Genomic DNA, 19,810 nt, shown 5'->3' with positions numbered 1-19,810 from the left:
ACATAAGTTAGAGAAGCAGCGTGGCTCAGTGGAAAGAACACGGGCTTTGGAGTCAGTGGTCATGGGTTCAAATCCCAGCTCCGCCAACTGTCAGCTGTGTGACTTTGGACGAGTCACTTCACTTCTCTGTGCCTCAGTTACCTCATCTGTAAAATGGGGATGAAGACTGTGAGCCCCACGTGGGACAACCTGATCACCTTGTATCCTCCCCAGCGCTTAGCACAGTGCTTTGCACATAGTAAGTGCTTAATAAATGCCATCATTATGATTATTATTATAAAATTCCATGACACCCATCTTTCCAGAGACTGAAGGATTCTGCCGTGTGGTCTGATTACCACTTACATAATTGCCTACATGATTTCACAAATATTGTCAAAATTGAACTGCTAAAGCCCTCTAGCCTGTCACTTTCTCTTATTCAGTCTCCATAGCAACGTGTCACTTTTTCCCCCCTGGAGGGACAAAGAAAACACTGAAAACATCTTTAAATCTGCCTGAACTAAATATGCAGTCTTTATTTAAATCAAACCTAGAGCTTGCTTACTTTAATCATCACCAGTTACCCAAATTGCTCGGACATAATAATGGCCACTAGCGAAAATAAGCTACCGTAAACAAAGTCTTATTCTTTTCTCCCAGTTCTACAACATAATTGCAAATGTAAACTCCATTTTTGTCTGCATTAGACGTTTACTTTGCCTGTTCAACCTTATTTACCCACATAATTGAGAAGCAGCATAGCCTAGTGGAAAGAGCACCAGCCTGGGAGTCGGAGGATCTGGGTTCTAATAATAATAATAATGATGGCATTTATTAAGCGCTTACTATGTGCAAAGCACTGTTCTAAGCACTGGGGAGGTTCCAAGGTGATCGGGTTGTCCCACGGGGGGCTCACAGTCTTAACCCCCATTCTACAGATGAGGTAACTGAGGCACAGAGAAGTCAAGTGACTTGCCCAAAGTCACACGGTTGACAATTGGCGGAGCCGGGATTTGAACCCATGACCTCTGACTCAAAGGCCCTGCTCTTTCCACTGAGCCACGCTGCTTCTCTATATACTTGTGTATATATGTACATAGTTATACTTCTATTTCTTTATATTAATGATGTGTATACATCTATAACTCTATTTATATTGATGCTATTGATGCCTGTTTACTTGTTTTGATGTCTGTCTCACCCCTTCTAGACTGTGAGCCTGTTGCGGGCAGGGACTGTCTCTATTTGTCGCTGAACTGTACCTTCCAAGCGCTTAGTACAGTACTCTATCCCGGCTCTGCCACTTGTCTGCTGTGTGACTTTGGGCAAGTCACTTAATCTTTCCGGACCTCGGTTTGTCTGTAAAATGGGGATTAAGACTACAAGTCCCATGTAGGAAGTGGACTGTGTCCAACCCGATTAGCTTGTAGCTACCCCAGTGCTTAGAACAGTGTCTAGGACATAGTAAACATCTAACAAATATTTAAGTGCACATAAGTGCTAAATTAATACCATAGATACCATTTTTTTTAAAAGCCAGTAAATTGAAATTATAGAGTCCTATTATTTTTATCCTGCATTTTTATGGTATTTATTAAGCGCTTACTATGTGCAAAGCACTGTTCTAAGCGCTGGGGAGGTTACAAGGTGATCAGCTTATCCCACGGGGGGGGCTCACAGTGTTCATCCCCATTTTCTAGATGAGGTAACTGAGGCACAGAGAAGTAGAGAAGCAGCGTAGCTCAGTAGAAAAGAGCATGGGCTTTGGATTCAGAGGTCATGGGTTCAAACCCTGGCTCCGCCAACTGTCAGCTGTGTGACTTTGGGCAAGTCACTTTACTTCTCTGTGCCTCAGTTACCTCATCTGTAAAATGGGGATTAAGACTGTGAGCCCCACATGGGACAACGTGATCACCTTGTATCTCCCCAGTGCTTAGAACAGTGCTTTGCACATAGTAAGCGCTTAACAAATACCATTATTATTATTATTAACCCACTCTCCCCAGCCACCATACCTATTTAAAGGATGGGCCTGGGAGTTAGAAGGTCATGGACTCTAACCCCGGCTCTGCCACTTGTCTGCTGTGTGACCTTGGGTAAATCACTTCACTTCTCTGGGCCTCAATTACCTCATCTGGAAAACGGGGATTGAGACTGTGAGCTCCATGTGGGATAGGGACTGTGTCCAACCCGATTTACTTATATCCACCCCAGCTCCTAGTACAATGTCTGGCACATAGTAAGCACTTAACAAATACCACAGTATTATTCTTATTAATACTCAATTGCTAGAGTATTGTGTTAAAAGTCTATCAATATGCTAATATTCGATTGCTTCCCCTACCTGAAATTTATTTCAATGTCTGTCTTGAGGGCAGAAATCACTCTACAGTGCTCTCCCTGGAAGCTTTAGTGAGCTCTCTGCACACAGTAAGTGCTCAGTAATTAGTATTATTTGTTTGACTGATTGATTTGGGCTGCTGGACATGCTCAGGGGCAGAGAAGAATCTGTCCGGAAAGAAATCAATGTGGTCATTTATTGTTTCCTCGGGGCCAAATTTCAGATGACACATTTAGACCTCTAAGACTCCAGGAAGTTAAAGCCAAATGGCAAGTGCCATGTCACAGGAACACCATTCTTTCCACTCTTGGACCCGAGGTGAGAACTTTCTGCTTTCCCTCCCAGGCAGATCTTTTCCCTACAAAACCCCCAGAAATCCGGATCCTACTAGCTGGGGAGGAGACAGACACCCACGTTTCTATTTTTAAAACCAGCCTAATCCTACATTCCATGGCAGCCCGTTTCTAAGGAGGAGTCACAGGAAGCTGAAAGGGGAAATCAAACAAAAATCTAGGTTTAGAAGGGGAAAAGACCCGGATGCTTCACATTTCCTGCGGATTCAGTGAGGTCTTCCCGTTTGACTCACACTGTCCATTCCAGGGGGGTTGGAGCCAGGGAGGAGGGCAGGTTGGGAGACTGACATGAACGCTGAACAGAAGGGGTCTTGAGGGGACAGAGAAGCCTCCCTGAAACACAAGTATAACAAGGCATCTGCCACATTAAGAGCCTGAATTTCCATTACAGTAAATTCCACCACAAAATTGGCTGATCTAGGCAGCTCATACTTTTCCCTCTGAGGAACATTCTCACAACTCTCTCTTTCTCTTTCTTTCTCTCACACACACATGTTCCAACATGTCACGCCAGTTAAGTCTTCAACCCCAGGTCCGAAATACAGTACTATTTTTCCTTACCCAAATGGGTGAGTTTCTTGGAAGTGCTTAAGTGTATACTTTCACCCAGTGGAAGTAATAGCATCTAATAGTGTCCAACTTTCTCTATGCCTGGGACAGCTGGATCTGCCATGGATAACACTTCAGACTTCTTCAGCAGTACCTTCAAGGTCACCTTTGACGTCAAACAGCAAGGCAGGATAATAGTTGTGGTATTTGTTAGGCGCTTGCTACATACCAATTGCTGTATTAGGCCTCGGGCTAGATACAAGATAATCTGATCCCACATGGGCCTCACAGTCTAAATACAGGTATTGAATCCCCATTTTGCTCATGAGGGAACTGGGGCACAGAGAAGTCAAATGACTTGCCCAGGGTTACCCAGCAGACAAGGGTGGAGCTTGGATTAGCACCCAGGTTCCTTGGACTCCCAGATCGAAGATCTTTCCAGTAGGCCATGCTGCTCCTTTAACATCCTAGGATACAGGCAGCCACCAGCATCCAAGCAAAGCTCCTCCCATCCCTCCCTCTAGGTGAAAGGAAAGGGATGAGGAGTGAAGAGCGCAACCAGCTGCTCCACGAGGAACAGAAATGGCAACACTATAAATAGGGAAGGCAAAACTCTTTTAAAGACGTAGGAAGACTTAGAATAACGTGGGCTAGCCATAGCTGGCTGGGAGACTGAGGTAGGAGACAGATCAGCCCTACATGCGGCAATCAGAAATGAGGCGATTCTTTTAGAACTAGACTTGGCCCAGATGGTAACACCAAGAGAGAAAAACCAAAATGATCGCAGACCCTGGCGGGAACCAATGCAACCCTGAGGCAAGAGACAGTCTTTATATGCTCGTGATAAGAACGAGATTATCAGTCACATATTGCTCTTAGCAGCCAGCACAAACACACTGATAAAAGCTCATCAGAAGGAGCAGGCATCTTTGAACCTAAGGAACAATGTGATCCAGGTATAAACACCTGGGTTCATACACCCAAGGCCTACTCCAGTCACAGGATGCACAGAATTGGGGTGGTAACCTCAAGGCTCAACCCGAAAATCAGCTCTATCAGGGTCATAGAGCTGGAGGAGCACTAGAAAGAACAGGATGTGCTCTTGGGACATGATTAGGGTAGAATTTCATTCACCAAACCTTGTTGGTTTGGAAACCAGTGGCTCAGTTAATGGCCCCCATAAAAGGCAAGAGAAGGTTTCTGGGAAAAACCATCGAAAGAAAACCATTTTAGAGTAACCCAACAGGGCCAGTAATACCTTTGGCCACAGGCCAGGGGAAAACCCTGATCATGTTTTCCCTAAATTCAGAAGAGAGGCAGAGCTGGCTGCTCATATCACCATACCTGCAAAGCATTTTACCAAAACAGCTCTGCGTATAGAAAATGAGGAAAGGGATTTGATCTTAAAAGCCAAATGATATGGATTCCTGATGCCCACTTACGACTGTCAGATTTGAACAGCCAGCCTGAGAAAGGTTCAAAGAGAATGGAAAATATGGCCAGGGATAATTATTTTTTAACTTCTCCCCTATGGAGCTCTGAATATCTAACCAACTGGCTTTCATTAAAATGTTTTCTTCCAGAGGCGAGTAAAAAAAAAAATCATGTAATATTGATTTCAAATATCCTGGATAGAAGAGTGAAAGAAAAGAAATCTTTTGGTGTGGGTATTTTTTTCCCAACTGAAAGAAAGGAGATTCACCGGGGTGATGGATTTGTTTTCCGAAGGAATAGTCATTACCCTTTTCCGCAAGCAGGGTGTAATGACCTCAATAATGCCATCATTATTATTAATATTATAAGGCCATGGACCATTTCATTACCTCAATGACAATAATAATGATGATATTCATTAAGTGTTTACTATGTGACAAGCACTGTTCTAACAGCTGGGGTAGATGCAAGGTAATCAGATCATCCCACATGGGGCTCAGAGTCTTAATATTCATTTTACAGATGAGGTAACTGAGGCAAAGAAGTTAAGTGCAGTGCTTAGAACAGTGCTTTGCACAGAGTAAGCACTTAAATGCCATTATTATTATTATTATTATTATTATTATTATTATTATTAAATGACTCAGGCCATTAATCCACCCAACCTAAAATTTGGGTTATCAATAACAATAATGATGGTATTTATTAAGTGCTTACTATGTGCAAAGCGCTGTTCTAAGCACTGGGGGATACAAGGTGATCAGATCGTCCCACATGGGGCTCACAATCTTAATCCCCATTTTACAGATGAGGTAACTGAGGCACAGAGAAGTGAAGTGACTTGCCCAAAGTCACACAGCCGATAAGTGAGAAGCAGCATGGCTCAGTGGAAAGAGCCCGGGCTTGGGAGTCAGAAGTCATGGGTTCAAATCCTGGCTCCGCTGCTTGTCAGCTGTGTGACTTTGGGCAAGTCACTTAACTTCTCTGGGCCTCAGTTACATCATCTGTAAAATGGGGATTAAGACTGTGAGCCCCCCGAGGGACAACCTGATCACCTTGTAACCTCCCCAGCACTTAGAACTGTGCTTTGCACATGGTAAGTGCTTAACAGATACCAAAATTATTATCTGTCATTTATTTATTTGTTTTGATGTCTGTCTCCCCCTCTCCAGACTGTGAGTTCATTATGAGCAGGAATTGTCACTATTGTTGTATTGTACTTTTCCAAGCGCTTAATAGAGTGCTCTGCACACAGTAAGTGCGTAATAAATGCGATTGAATGAATGAATGAATGGGGGGATGAATAAAGGGAGAAAGTCAGGGGATGCAGAAGGGAGTGGGAGAAGAGGAAAGGAGGGTTTAGTCAGGGAACGCCTTTTGGAGGAGATGTGCCTTCAATAAGACTTTGAAGAGGGGGAGAGGTGTGTAGTCCTTCCCATGAGAAAAAGTTTCTATCTATCCCTTCTGGGAGTCTACTAAATCCTAAAACTACAGGCAATGCCAGTCCTGAGTCCAGTCAGCTCAGGATTCCCTCTCTGATAGTGGTACCAACCAGAAGCTGTCTGCCAGTTCGCCTTCCAGCTGTCCTTGCTCTCGATTAGAGATGGACCATCCAACTCCCCGAACTTTCCCCTTTATTATTATTATTATTATCATATTTATTGAGCGCTTACTGTGTGCAGAGCACTGTACTAAGCATTTGGGAAGTACAAGTTGGCAACATATAGAGACGGTCCCCAACAGTGGGCTCGCATCTGGAGATCCCCTGGGTGTTAATGAATAATGATGGCATTTGTTCACTCATTCAATCATATTTATTCATTCATTCATTCAATCATTATTATTTCTTATTATTATCGTATTTATTGAGCGCTTACTGTGTGCAGAGCACTGGACTAAGCGCTTGGGAAGTACAAGTTGGCAACATAGAGCGACGGTCCCTACCCAACAGCGGGCTCACAGTCTAGAAGGGGGAGACAGACAACAAAACAAGTAGACAGGTGTCAATACCATCACAATAAATAGAATTATAGCTGTAAACACAAGCGCTTACTATGTGCAAAGCGCTGTTCTAAGCGCTGGGGGGGGATACAAGGTGATCAGGTTATAATCAGGGTAACTAGAGACACTCTGTTTAATCCCTCCCATCCTCTAGACTAGCTACTCTTTGTGTGCAGTGAATATGCCTACCAATTCTGCTGTGTTGGAATAATAATAATAATGATGGGATTTGTTAAGCGCTTACTATATGCCAAGCGCTGCTCTAAGCGCTAGGATAGATACAAGGTGATCAGGTTGTCCCATGTGGGGCTCACAGCCTTTACAGTTATTACTTCCCCTCTGGTGAGCCATTCTGGACAGGTGAGAAGCAGCATGGCTTAGTGGAAAGAGCACAGTCCTGGGAGTCGGAGGACCTGGGTTCGAATTCCAGCTCCGCCACCGTCTGTTGTGTGACTTTGGGCAAGTCGCTTAACTTCTCGGTGCCTCAGTTCCCTCATCTGCAAAGTGGAGATGAAGGGTGCAAACTCCATGAGGGACACGGACTGTGCCCAAACTTGTATCTACCCGAGTGCTTAGAACAGTTCCTGTCACATAGTACATGCTTAACACACTAGAAAAAGAGTCAACCATAAATAATCCCAACCCTTTAAGAACCAACTGATACATTCTGCTACACAACTTCCAGTGGGAATATGAAGTTTTTGTGTTGACAACCCTCCCATTCTTTCCTTCCTTCTCTTCACTTTCTCACCTGCCAGGGGAAGAGCTGTTTGGCCAACTTGTACTTCCCAAGCGCTTAGTACAGTGCTCTGCACACAGTAAACACTCAATAAAAACGACTGAATGAATGAATGAATGAATAGATCTGTTTCTTTTTGTTTGTTTTGAATTTAATGACCTCTGACCTTCAAAAGAGGCAGTGATACTTAGTGGCTAGAGCCTGAGAATCAGAAGGATCTGGGTTCTAATTCCAGCTCTGCCAAGTGTCTGTTGTGTGAACTTGGGTAACTCACTTCACTTCACTGGGCCTCAGTTACCTCAACTGAGTGTGAGCCTCTTGTGGGGCAAGGACTGTGTCAAACCTGATTACCTTACCTCTACCCCAGTGCTTAGAACAGTGCTTGGCACATAGTAAGCGCTTAACAAGTACCATATTATTACTATTATTATTATTATTGTTGTTGTTGATAGTAACAATAATAATAATAATAATATCAGGAGCCCCCCTAATCCTGGTACTGTTGAAATTGGGGAACAATCATTCCATACTGAACCATGCATCCTTTAATTAATTAATTAATGATGGCATTTATTAAGTGCTTACTATGTGCAAAGCACTGTTCTAAGTGCTGGGGAGGTTACAAGGTGATCAGCTTGTCCCACGAGGGACTCACAGTCTTAATTCCCATTTTACAGATGAGGTAACTGAGGCACAGAGAAGTTAAGCGACTTGCCCAAAGTCACACAGCCGACAATTGGCAGAGCCGGGATTTGAACCCACGAACTCTGACTCCAAAGCCCGGGCTCTTTCCACTGAGCCATGTGACTTGCCCAAGGTCACCCAGCTGACAGTTGGTGGGGCCGGGATTTGAACCCACAACCTCAGAGTCCCAAGCCCCGGCTCTTTCCCCTGAGCCACGCTGCTTCTGGAGGCCGGGCACCTTACTTCAACTATATCTCCTCTCAATTACCATATTATTACTATTATTATTATTATTATTCTTGTTGATAGTAACAATAATAATAATAATAATATTAGGGGCCCCCCTAATCCTGGTACTGTTGGAATCAGGGAAACAATCATTCCATACTGAACCATGCGTCCCTCAGAGTTCTGTAAACTTCGACTATATCTCCTTTCAATTACCATATTATCACTATTATTATTATTATTGTTGATAGTAGCAATAATAATAATAATATTAGCCCCCCCCACCCCAAATCCTGGTACTGTTGGAATTGGGGAACAATCATTCCATACTGAACCATGCGTCTCTCAGAGATCTGTAAACTTCGACTATATCTCCTCTCAATTACCATATTATTACTATTATTATTATTATTGTTGATAGTAACAATAATAATAATAATGTTAGGGCATCCCCTAATCCTGGTACTGTTGGAATTGGGAAACAACCATTCCATACTGAACCATGTGTCTTTCAGGGTTCTGTAAACTTTGACTATATCTCCTCTCAATTACCATATTATTACTATTATTGTTGATAGTAACAATAATAATAATAATAATATTAGGGGCCCCCATAATCCTGGTACTGTTGGAATTGGGAAACAATCATTCCATATTGAACCATGCGTCTTTCAGGGTTCTGTAAACTTTGACTATATCTCCTCTCAATGTTCATCTTTCCAAACAGAGGAGTCATCAATCACCCTTTCAGCCTCTCCAGGCGCTCCTTGCTACCCATTCCCATCAGCTTCCCCAAGCATCCGGTCCCTGGACCTGTTCAACAATCTTTTTGATTCTGCCTCCAGGACCATTTCTCCGGGCCACCATCTCGGAGAAGAGATCCTGAACTGGTGATGCTTTCCAGTGCCTTCCTTTTCCTTCAGATAGTTCATCAAGACATCTGTCATTTCCCCATCTCCCTCCGCTAATTAGCCATTCTCATGTCTGGGAGCACCAAACTGCCCTTTCTAACCATCTGCCAATTGCAAATACATTTCGAAAGCCTTTTACTGTTCATTTAAGCAGCCAAGTCCAGTTTTATACTTTCCTCGTTCCACTTTCTCACACTGGTTACAGACTCTGACAAAGCCAGTTCCTCCAGGATGCTAAAGCTGGATTCTTCCTCTCTCTTTTTTACTCCTTCGTTTCCATTTTCTTTCCCTCCTGCTTCTCCTATCACCACTGTTCAAGTGAGCCAAGGTTCTTACAGTCTGGGCTCCCTTGTCTCCATGGTATTATGAGGAAGATAGTAAGTACGGTAAAGTTACAACTTTTTGCACAGGGGTACTTTGGCTGGGTTGTCCCTCCCCAGTATAGAAAGTCAGTCAGTACATCAGTCAGTCAATCGTATTTATTGAGCACTTACTGTGTGCAGAGCACTGTACTAAGAGCTTGGGAGAGTACAATATAACTATATAACAGACATATCCCCTGCGTACGACGAGCTTACAGTCTAGAGGGTGTGACAGACATTAATATAAACAAATAAATGACAGTTATGGACATAAGTACTGTGGGGCTGGGAGGGGGGGATGAATGAAGGGAGAAAGTCAGGGTGATGACAAAGGGAGTGGGAGAAGCAGAAAGGAGGGCTTAGGGAAGGCCTCTTGGAGGAAATGCAACTTTAATAAGGGTTTGAATTGAGGGGAGAGAGTAATTGTCTGTCGGATTTGAGAAGGGAGGGTGTTCCAGGCCAGAGGCAGGATGTGGGTGAGAGGCTGGCGGTGAGATAGACAAGATCAATGTACAGTGAGAAGGTTAGCGGAGTGAAGTCTGCGGGCTGAGTTGTAGCAGGAGAGTAGCGAGGTGAATTTAGGAGGGGGCAAAGTGATTGAGGGCTTTAAAGCCAATTGCGAGGAGTTTCCGTTTGAAGTAGCTATTTGATGATGAGCCTGGTCCTAAGGTCAATTGTTTTGATCTGTAGTGTCTACACATAATTGCCAGCTTTCCATGGCCCCGTGTGCTGGGTAGGAGCCAGATAGACACCAGCGCTCCCCCCAACCACCTGTCCCAAAACCTTCTGCGGGAATTACGAGGTCCTTGGAGGCCACCCTTCTAGAAATAAGACAAGAAAAAGATCCTGGAAGGTGTAGAAAATGAAAAAAAGCCATGAAATGTAGAGACTAAAACACAGATGAGAAATAAACTCATCCTCAATGATAATAATAATAATGATGGTATTTGTTAAGCACTTACTATGTGCAAAGCACTGTTCTAAGCGCTGGGGGGATACAAGGTGATCACGTTGTCCCATGTGGGGCTCACAGTCTTAATCCCCATTTTACAGATGAGGGAACTGAGGCACAGAGAAGTGAAGTGACTTGCCCAACGTCACACAGCTGACAATTGGCGGAGATGGGATTTGAACCCATGACCTCTGACTCCAAAGCCTGTGCTCTTTCCACTGAGCCGCGATGGGTTCATTCATTCATTCATTCAATCGTATTTATTGAGCGCTTACTGTGTGCAGAGCACTGTACTAAGCACTTGGGAAGGTGTCTCTCCATTATATTCCCAATCCACACCAGCACAGAGTCCATAGTTGCTGAGCTGACTTCTGTTCTTGGGTGATCTCTGGGTGGTTGGTTGGTTATGGTATTTATTTTGCACTCAAATAGGCTGAGCGCTGGAGTAGATTCAAATAAACAGGTCAGAAGGTCTCTGTCCCATCCATTCAATCATTCAATTGTATTTACCGAGCACTTACTGTGTACATAGCCCTGTAGTAAGTATTTGGGAAAATACAGTATAAGAATAAGGAGGCACATTCCCTGCCACAATGAGCTTACAGTCTAGAGTGGGGGAGACAGACATCAAATACAAATAAATAAATTACAGAAAGGCTCACAAAGTGGGAGTAGGACAATCCCAATAATTATTATAATGATAATAACGGCATTTGTTAAGCATTTACTATGTACCAAACATCGTATCCCAGATCTGCCAACTGTCAGCTGTGTGTCTTTGGGCAAGTCACTTAACTTCTCTGTGCCTCAGCTACCTCATCCGTAAAATGGGGATTACAACTGTGAGCCCCACGTGGGACAACCCAATCGCCTTGTAACCTCCCCCGCGCTTAGAACAGTGCTTTGCACTTAGTAAGTGCTTAACAAATACCAAAATTATTATTATTATTATTACTAAGTGCTGGGGTAGATAAATTACAATCAGACAAGACACATTCCCTGTCCACTTGTGGTCCACAGTCTAACAGGGAAGGATACAAGTATCATAATTATAGTTTTTATCAGATTGGACACAGTCCACGTCCTATGTGGGGTTCACAGTCTTAATCCCCATTTTACAGTTGAGAAAACTGAGGCCCAGAGAAGTTAAATAGGCAAGCAGTGGTGCAGACATTAGAACCCAAGTCTTCCAACTCCCCAGCTGTGCTCTTTCCACTAGGCCATGCTGTTTCTCTGGATTACTTCAGTGGATTTCAAGCAATGAATAACAAATTTAACAGTGAACATGAACAGTCTGTGGAGGGAGGAGCTCTCAGAAACTTCATACTTCAATACTACTACTACTACTACTACTACTACTACTACTACTACTAATAATAATAATAATATTTGTTCAGTGCTTACTATGTGCCAAGTAATGGGGTAGATTCAAGGCAATCAGGTCAGACACAGACACTCACAGTTAGACAACAGGGCCTAGTGGAAAGAGCAAGCGTTTGGTATCCAGAGCTCCTGGGTTCTCATCCCAGCTCCCTCACTTGTCTGCTGTGTGATTTTTGGCAAGCCACTTAACTTCTCTGTGCCTCAGTTACCTCATCTGTAAAATGGGGATTAAGATTGTGAACCCCACATAGGGCACGGACTGTGTCCAATCTGATAATAATAACAATAATGATCATACTTTTTAAGCGCTTACTATGTGCCAACACCGTTCTAAGCACTGGGATAGATTCATTCATTCATTCAATCGTATTTATTGAGCACTTAATATGTGCAGAGCGCTGTACTAAGCGCTTGGGAAGTATACAAGTTAATCAAGTTGGACGCAGTCCCTGTCCACCATGGGGTCACTGAGGCCCAGTGAAGTGACTCATCCAAGGTCACACAGAGGACACATGGCGGAGCCAAGATTAGAACCCAGGTCCTTCAGACTCCCAGGCCTGTGCTGTATCCACTAAGCCATGCTGTTTCTCAGCCTGTATCTTTGTACAGTAATTGCCATGTACTAAGTGCTTAAAAAAACAAAAAAAAAAAACAAGCCATTGTTAGTTACAAAATGCCCAGCCTGCTCTGCATTCTAGAGGTTGTGATGGTGAAAGGCTTTCAACCAGACAGTAATAATAATAATAATGATGGCATTTAGTAAGCACTTACTATGTACAAAGCACTGTTCTAAGCGCTGGGGAGGTTACAAGGTGATCAGGTTGTCCTACAGGGGGCTCACAGTCTTCATCCCTATTTTACAGATGAGGTAACTGACGCCCAGAGAAGTTAAGTGACTTGCCCAAAGTCACACAGCTGACATTTAATAATAATAATAATAATGGTGGTGGTATTTGTTAAGCGAAAACTGTGTGCAAAGAACTGTTCTAAGTGCTGGGGAGGTTACAAGGTAATGAGGTTGTCCCACAGGGGGGTCACAGTCTTCATCCCTATTTTACAGATGAGGGAACTGAGGCCCAGAGAAGTTAAGTGACTTGCCCAAAGTCACCCAGCTGACAGTTGGCCGAGCTGAGATTTGAACCCACGACCTGTGACTCCAAAGCCTGGGCTCTTTCCAGTGAGCCACGCTGCTTCTCTAAGCAAGGGAGGCAGCCAGCTTGGGAAGCATCAACCAAGGTAGGGGTGAGGACCACCAATTTGGGAAGGGCCCAGCCTCCCTCCACTTCAGGTCCTGCCATTGGGTCCCACGACTCTGACGCGGCACTTGTGTCAAAATAATAATAATGATGATGGCGCTTACTATGTGCAAAGCACTGTTCTAAGCGCTGGGAAAGCGACCTGGGGTGGGGTACAGACGCGATGGCTCGAGCAAGGATGGAGGAGTCAAGAGTCTCTGCCAAGAAAAGCTCTAGAGTAAGGAGAACTTTCATAGGTACCAACTTGTACTTCCCAAGTGCTTAGTACAGTGCTCTGCACACAATAAATGCTCAATAAATATGATTGATTGATTGATAGATACTATAATTTACTGTTGGGAGATGGGGCTTTCTGGTGCACCACCTTGGTAGAATCTGCCTGCCCTCTCCCTCCAATAAACTCCTACCCCTTCTTCGTCCTCCATCTTTTCAGAGTCTGCCTGCCCTCTTCCTCCAATAAACCCCCGCCCCCTCTTCACCCCTTGCCCAAAGAGTGACAAAAAGGCAACCTCCACTGTCTGGAAACTCCCATTCAACAACAAAAAGGCCAAGAGTTCCCTCCTGGATGTGAGAGGAAGAGACGTTCACTCAAGGAAGAGGTGGGATCTCCCTTTTTTTATGACATTTGTTAAGCACTTACTATAATAATAATGATGGCATTTGTTAAGCACTTACTATGTGCAAAGCACTGTTCTAAGCGCTGAGGAGGATACAAGGCAATCAGGTTGTCCCATGGGGGGCTCACAATCTTAATCCCCATTTTCCAGATGAGGGAACTGAGACTCAGAGAAGTGAAGTGACTTGCCCAAAGTCACACAGCTGACAAGCGGCGGAGCCAGGATTTGAACCCATGACTTCTGACTCCTAAGCCCCGGACTCTTTCCACTGAGCCATGCTGCTTCTCTATGTGTCGAGCACTGTTTAAGCCCTGGATTAGATACAAATTTACCAGGTTGGACACTGTCTCTGTTCCACATGGGGCTCACAGTCAAAATAGGAGGGAGTAGGATTTAATCCCCATTTTACAGCTGAGGAAACTGAGACCCAGAGAAGTGAATAATAATGATGATGGCATTTGTTAAGCACTTACTACGTGCAAAGCACTGTTCTAAGTGCTGGGGACATGACAGGGTGATCAGGTTGTCCCCCGTGGGGCTCACAGTCTTAATCCCCACTTCACAGATGAGGTCGCTGAGGCACAGAGAAGTGAATTGACTTGCCCAAAGTCACCGCTGACAAATGGCAGGGGCTGGATTTGAACGTATGACCTCTAACTCCACAGCCTGTGCTCTTTCCATTGAGCCACACTGCTTCTCTAATAATGATCATCATCAATCGTATTTATTGAGCGCTTACTGTGTGCAGAGCACTGTACTAAGCGCTTGGGAAGTACAAGTTGGCAACATATAGAGACAGTCCCTACCCAACAGTGGGCTCACAGTCTAAAATGATGGCATTTGTTAAGCGCTTTCCATGTGCAAAGCACTGTTTAAGCACTGGGGAGGATACAAGGTGATCGGATTGTCCCACGTGGGGCTCACCGTCTTCATCCCCATTTTACAGATGACGTAACTGAGGATCCGAGAAGTTAAGTGACTTGCTCAAGGTCACACAGCTTCCCCAAGGTCGCACGGCAAGCAATTGGCAGAGTGAGGATGAGAACCCAGGTCCTCTGACTTGGCGGCCCATACTCTTTCCACTGGGTCACGCTGGTCCATCTGGGATCCAGCCAGGAGTGACCTTTCCCCCCCGCCAGGCAGCTTGGGGCAGAAAGGCACGATTGTGAGAAAGGAAACAGGGTTGGGGCTGTGCTAAATGCCACTCGACAAAGTCGCCTCGCTGCAGAAAAATGTGGGCGCGGGAAACCGTGCCAGGAAACCAAAGCCAAGGACGTGATTGGCGAAAAGGCTCCGCGAGATAATTACGTGCAAAGGGAAGAGGATTTGTAATGTATCAGGCTTTAGTACCAATCTGTTCACTACAGATGTTAGATGATTTTGAACAAAAGAGAAGCTTTCAACATGTTGGTATTCTACCAAATGTCAACCTTGACTTGAGAAAAAAAAATCCCATCCATGTCCGTGATATCTGTCCAACAGAGTTATACAGGAAATGGATCATTTGAGTCATAGATTAAAACTGAAACACACACACAATCGTATTTATTGAGCGCTTACTGTGTGCACAGCACTATACTAAGCGCTTGGGAAGTGCAAGTTGGCAACATATAGAGACAGTCCCTACCCAACAGTGGGCTCACATACACACACGCACGCACGGACACACACGGACCCACACTCTCCAAACCCTGAATACTTTCTATAAAAGCAGAACATAAACCCTAACAGTTACTGAATTAACTGAGTAGCGAGATGCGGAGGACTCTTTGACAGAGCAGCCTTCCTTAATAACAAGCTGGGAACAGGTTCTCGAAGTAAATATTCCACAACTATTTCAGACGACCACGATTTCGGTCTAATGACATGGAAGTGTGCGTGACTGTTTTGCGTGCAGCGAAGGTTTGCTTTCCACCTTGCAGCCGAGTCCTGACAAGACCTAAGAACTAGGTACAATCATCTCCTATTGTCAGCTGCTGGCAGGGAAGCAGACCCTCCGTCTGTTATTGGAAAATTAGTTTTCCTTCTACGGCCTGTGTAAAGGTCTTAGGTGGCATTGCAAGCTTTAAAACGATGACTCGCGGCCAAGGAAACGTGAAATCCCTTGGACGAGCTTTTCATTGCAGTTTAGATTATCCTGTGACACATTAAAATGATCCACTGCCCTGGTTTGCTTGCATGTGTACAGAGCTGAGAAACTGTTTATCATGCAAAACACGATCCAAGAAGGGGAGGCACTGAACTCTGATTCATCTCCATGTCCCAAATTAAACACCGTAAAACTCCAGAGGAGCTGGAAAAACTTTAGAAGCTGATGAAGACAGCCAACCTTCTCCTCAGCAAGCTGAAAACTCCATAATAATAATAACAATAATGGTATTTGTTCAGCGCTTACTATGTGCCAAACACTGTTCTAAGTGCTGGGGAGGATACAAGGTAATCAGGTTGTCCCACGTGGGGCTCACAGTCTTCATCCTATTTTAATACAGCTTTAATTCTATTTGCTCTGACGATTTTGACACCTGTCTACATGCTTTGTTTTGTTGTCTGTCTCCCCCTTCTAGACTGTGAGCCCGTTGTTGAGTAGGGACTGTCTCTATATGCTGTTGACTTGGGCTTCCCAAGCGCTTAGTACAGTGCTCTGCACACAGAAAGCGCTTAATAAATACAATTGAATGAATGAATGAATCCCAATTTTACAGATGAGGGAACTAATAATGATGCCATTTAATGATGGCATTTACTAAGCCCTTACTATGTGCAAAGCACTATTCTAAGCACTGGGAGGTTACAAGGTGATCAGGTTGTCCCATTGGGGGCTCACAGTCTTAATCCCCATTTTACAGTTGAGGTAACTGAGGCCCAGAGAAGTGAAGTGACTTGCCCAAAGTCACACAGCTGACAAGTAGCCCGCTGTTGGGTAGGGACCGTCTCTCTATGTTGCCAACTTGTACTTCCCAAGCGCTTAGTACAGTGCTCTGCACACAGTAAGCGCTCAATAAATACGATTGAATGAATGAATGAAGTGGCCGAGTTGGGTTTAGAACCCATGACCTCTGACTCCCAATCCCAGGTTCTTTCCACTAAGCCACGCCATTCAGAACTTTGAAACTGCACAAACACTGGAGAAACTGAGGCACTGGAGGCCTGGGGTGGGTTCACCTGTCCCTGCCAGAATAAGTGTGGATGTGGGCTGCTGTTGGACTCACGTGGGCATCCAGGAAGCAGAAAGTAACATGGCTCAGTGAAAAGAGCCCGGGTTTTGGAGTCAGAGGTCATGGGTTCAAATCCCAGCTCTGCCACTTGTCAGCTGTGTGACTTTGGGCAAGTCACTTCACTTCTCTGGGCCTCAGTTACCTCATCTATAAAATGGGGATTAAGACTGTGAGCCCCCTGTGGGACAACCTGATCACCTTGTAACCTCCCCAGCGCTTAGAACAGTGCTTTGCACATAGTAAGCGCTTAATAAATGTCATTTAAAAAAAAAGTAACAAGGACAGGTGCCAGCTCTGGGCACCCTGATTCCTTAGAGAGGCAGCATGGCTTAGTGGATAGAGCCTGGGAATCAGAAGGACCTGGATTCTAATCCCAGCTCTGCCACTTGTCTGCTGTGTGACCCTGGGCAAGTCACTTCACTTCTCTGCCCCTCAGTTACCTCATCTGCAAAATGGGGATAAAGAGTGTGAGCTCCACGGTGGCAGGACTGTGTCCAACCTGATTATCTCGTATCTAGTCCAGCACTTAGAACAGCGCTTGGGACATAATAAGTCCTTAACAAGTACGATTATTATTACTTGATTACTGTATTAGGCTTGATTACCGTATCAGCCTCCTTGCTGATGTCCTTTCCTCCCGTCTCTCCCCCAGCTCCAGTCTAAACTTGACCCTGCTGCCCGGATCGTTTTCCTAAAAAAAGTTCAGGATGCGTTTCCCCACTCCTCAAGAGCCTCCAGTGGTTGCCCATCCAGAGAAGCAGTGTGGCTCAGTGGAAAGAGCCCGGGCTTTGGAGTCAGGGGTCATGGGTTCAAATCCCAGCTCTGCCAACTGGCAGCTGTGTCACTTTGGGCAAGTCACTTCACTTCTCTGTGCCTCAGTTACCTCATCTGTAAAATGGGGATTGAGACTGTGAGCCCCCTGTGGGACAACCTGATGGCCTTGTAACCTCCCCAGCGCTTAGAACAGTGCTTTGCACATAGTAAGTGCTTAATAAATACTACTACTATTATTATTATTATTATTATTATTATTATTATTATTATTATCCAGTGAAGCAGAGTGGCTCAGTGGAAAGAGCCCGGGCTTTGGAGTCAGAGGTCGTGGGTTCAAATCCCAGCTCTGCCAACTGTCAGCTGTATGACTTTGAGCAAGTCACTTAACTTCTCTGTGCCTCAGTTACCTCATCTGTAAAATGGGGATTAAGACTGTGAGCCCCTCACGGCACAACCTGATGGCCTTGTAACCTCCCCAGCGTTTAGAACAGTGCTTTGCACATAGTAAGCACTTAATAAATGCCATTATTATTATTATTATTTTCCAGAGAAGCAGAGTGGCTCAGTGGACATAGCCTGGGCTTGGAATCAGAGGTCATGGGTTCAAATCCCAGCCCTGCCACTTGTCAGCTGTGTGACTTTGGGCAAGTCACTCAACTTCTCTGGGCCTCAGTTACCTCATCTGGAAAATGGGGATTAAGACTGTGAGCCCCCCGGGGGATAACCTGATCACCTTGTAACCCCCACAGCTCTTAGAACAGTGCTTTGCACATAGTAAGCGCTTAATAAATGACATCATCATTATTATTATTATCCACCTCCACATCAAACAGAAATTCCTCACCACTGGCTTTAAAGCAGTCACTCACCTTGCCCCGTCCTACTTCACCTCCCTACTCTCCTGCCACAACCCAATCCACACATTTTACTCTTCTAATGCTAACTTTCTCACTATATCTCCATCTCATCTCTCTCGCCACCAACCTCTCACCCACATCCTGCCCCTGGCATGTAACACCCTCCCTCTTCACATCCAACAGACAATTATCTCCCCTTCCCTCCAAAACCTTAATGAACGCACACCTCCTCCAAGAGGCCTTCTCAGACTAAGCCCTCTTTTCCTTTCCTTTTAGACTGTGAGCCCACTGTTGGGTAGGGACTGTCTCTATATGTTGCCAACTTGTACTTCCCAAGCGCTTAGTACAGTGCTCTGCACACAGTAAGCGCTCAATAAATACGATTGATTGATTTCCTTCCACTCCCTTCTGCGTTGCCCTGACTTGGTGTCTTTATTCATCCCCTCTCCCAGCCCCACTGCACTTATGTATGTAGCTATAATTTATTTATATTAATATCCGTCTCCACCGCTAGACTGTAAGCTCGTTGTGGACAGGGAATGTGTCTGCTATATTGTACTCTCCCAAGCAGCTAGTACAGTGCTCTGCACACAGTAAGTGCTCAATAAATGCAACTGATTGACTGGGTCGGCGATAGGGATTGTTGCCCTCAAGTAGCTTCCAGCCATGGGGAGAAGCCACTCTTCTCACCTACAGCTTCATTCATTCATTCATTCAATGCACACAGTAAGCGCTCAATAAATATGATTGATTGATTGGTATTTATTGAGCGTTTACTGTGTGCAGAGCACTGGACTAAGCGCTTGGGAAGTACAAGTTGGCAACATATAGAGGCAGTCCCTACCCAACAACCGGCTCACAGTCTAGAAGGGGGAGACAGACAACAAAACAAAATATGTGGTCAGGTTTCAAGTCATCAGAATAAATAGAAGTAAAGCTAGATGCACATCATTGACAAAATAAATAGAATAGTAAATATGTACAAGCTTATTATGCTGGTTGTCTTTCCCCACTCCAGCCAGGTCTCGGCTCTACCGCTTGTCAACTGTGTGACTTTGGGTAAGTCACTTCACTTCTCTGTGCCTCAGTTCCCTCATCTGTAAAATGGGGACTAAGACTGTGACCCCTAAGTGGGACAAACTGATAACCTGGTATCTACCCCAGCACTTTGA

The 19,810-nt window shown here is 44.7% G+C and overlaps 1 protein-coding gene across 1 annotated transcript in view; it reads right to left on the bottom strand.

Annotated features, from left to right (window-relative positions):
• SH3RF3 (SH3 domain containing ring finger 3) overlaps nt 1–19,810 on the bottom strand; it is a 397,785-nt gene that overhangs the window by 293,960 nt on the left and 84,015 nt on the right. Inside the window, exons 3-4 of the mRNA XM_038742700.1 lie at nt 19,198–19,222; nt 13,173–13,196 (exon numbers count right to left, since the gene is read on the bottom strand). Of these exons, the coding sequence (XP_038598628.1) occupies nt 13,173–13,196; nt 19,198–19,222 (49 nt within the window). The remainder of the gene's footprint in view (nt 1–13,172; nt 13,197–19,197; nt 19,223–19,810) is intronic.

This window comes from Tachyglossus aculeatus, chromosome 2 (assembly GCF_015852505.1).
Source record: "Tachyglossus aculeatus isolate mTacAcu1 chromosome 2, mTacAcu1.pri, whole genome shotgun sequence".
Taxonomy (NCBI): Eukaryota; Metazoa; Chordata; class Mammalia; order Monotremata; family Tachyglossidae; genus Tachyglossus; species Tachyglossus aculeatus.
This window is presented reverse-complemented; position numbering and strand designations above follow the sequence as displayed.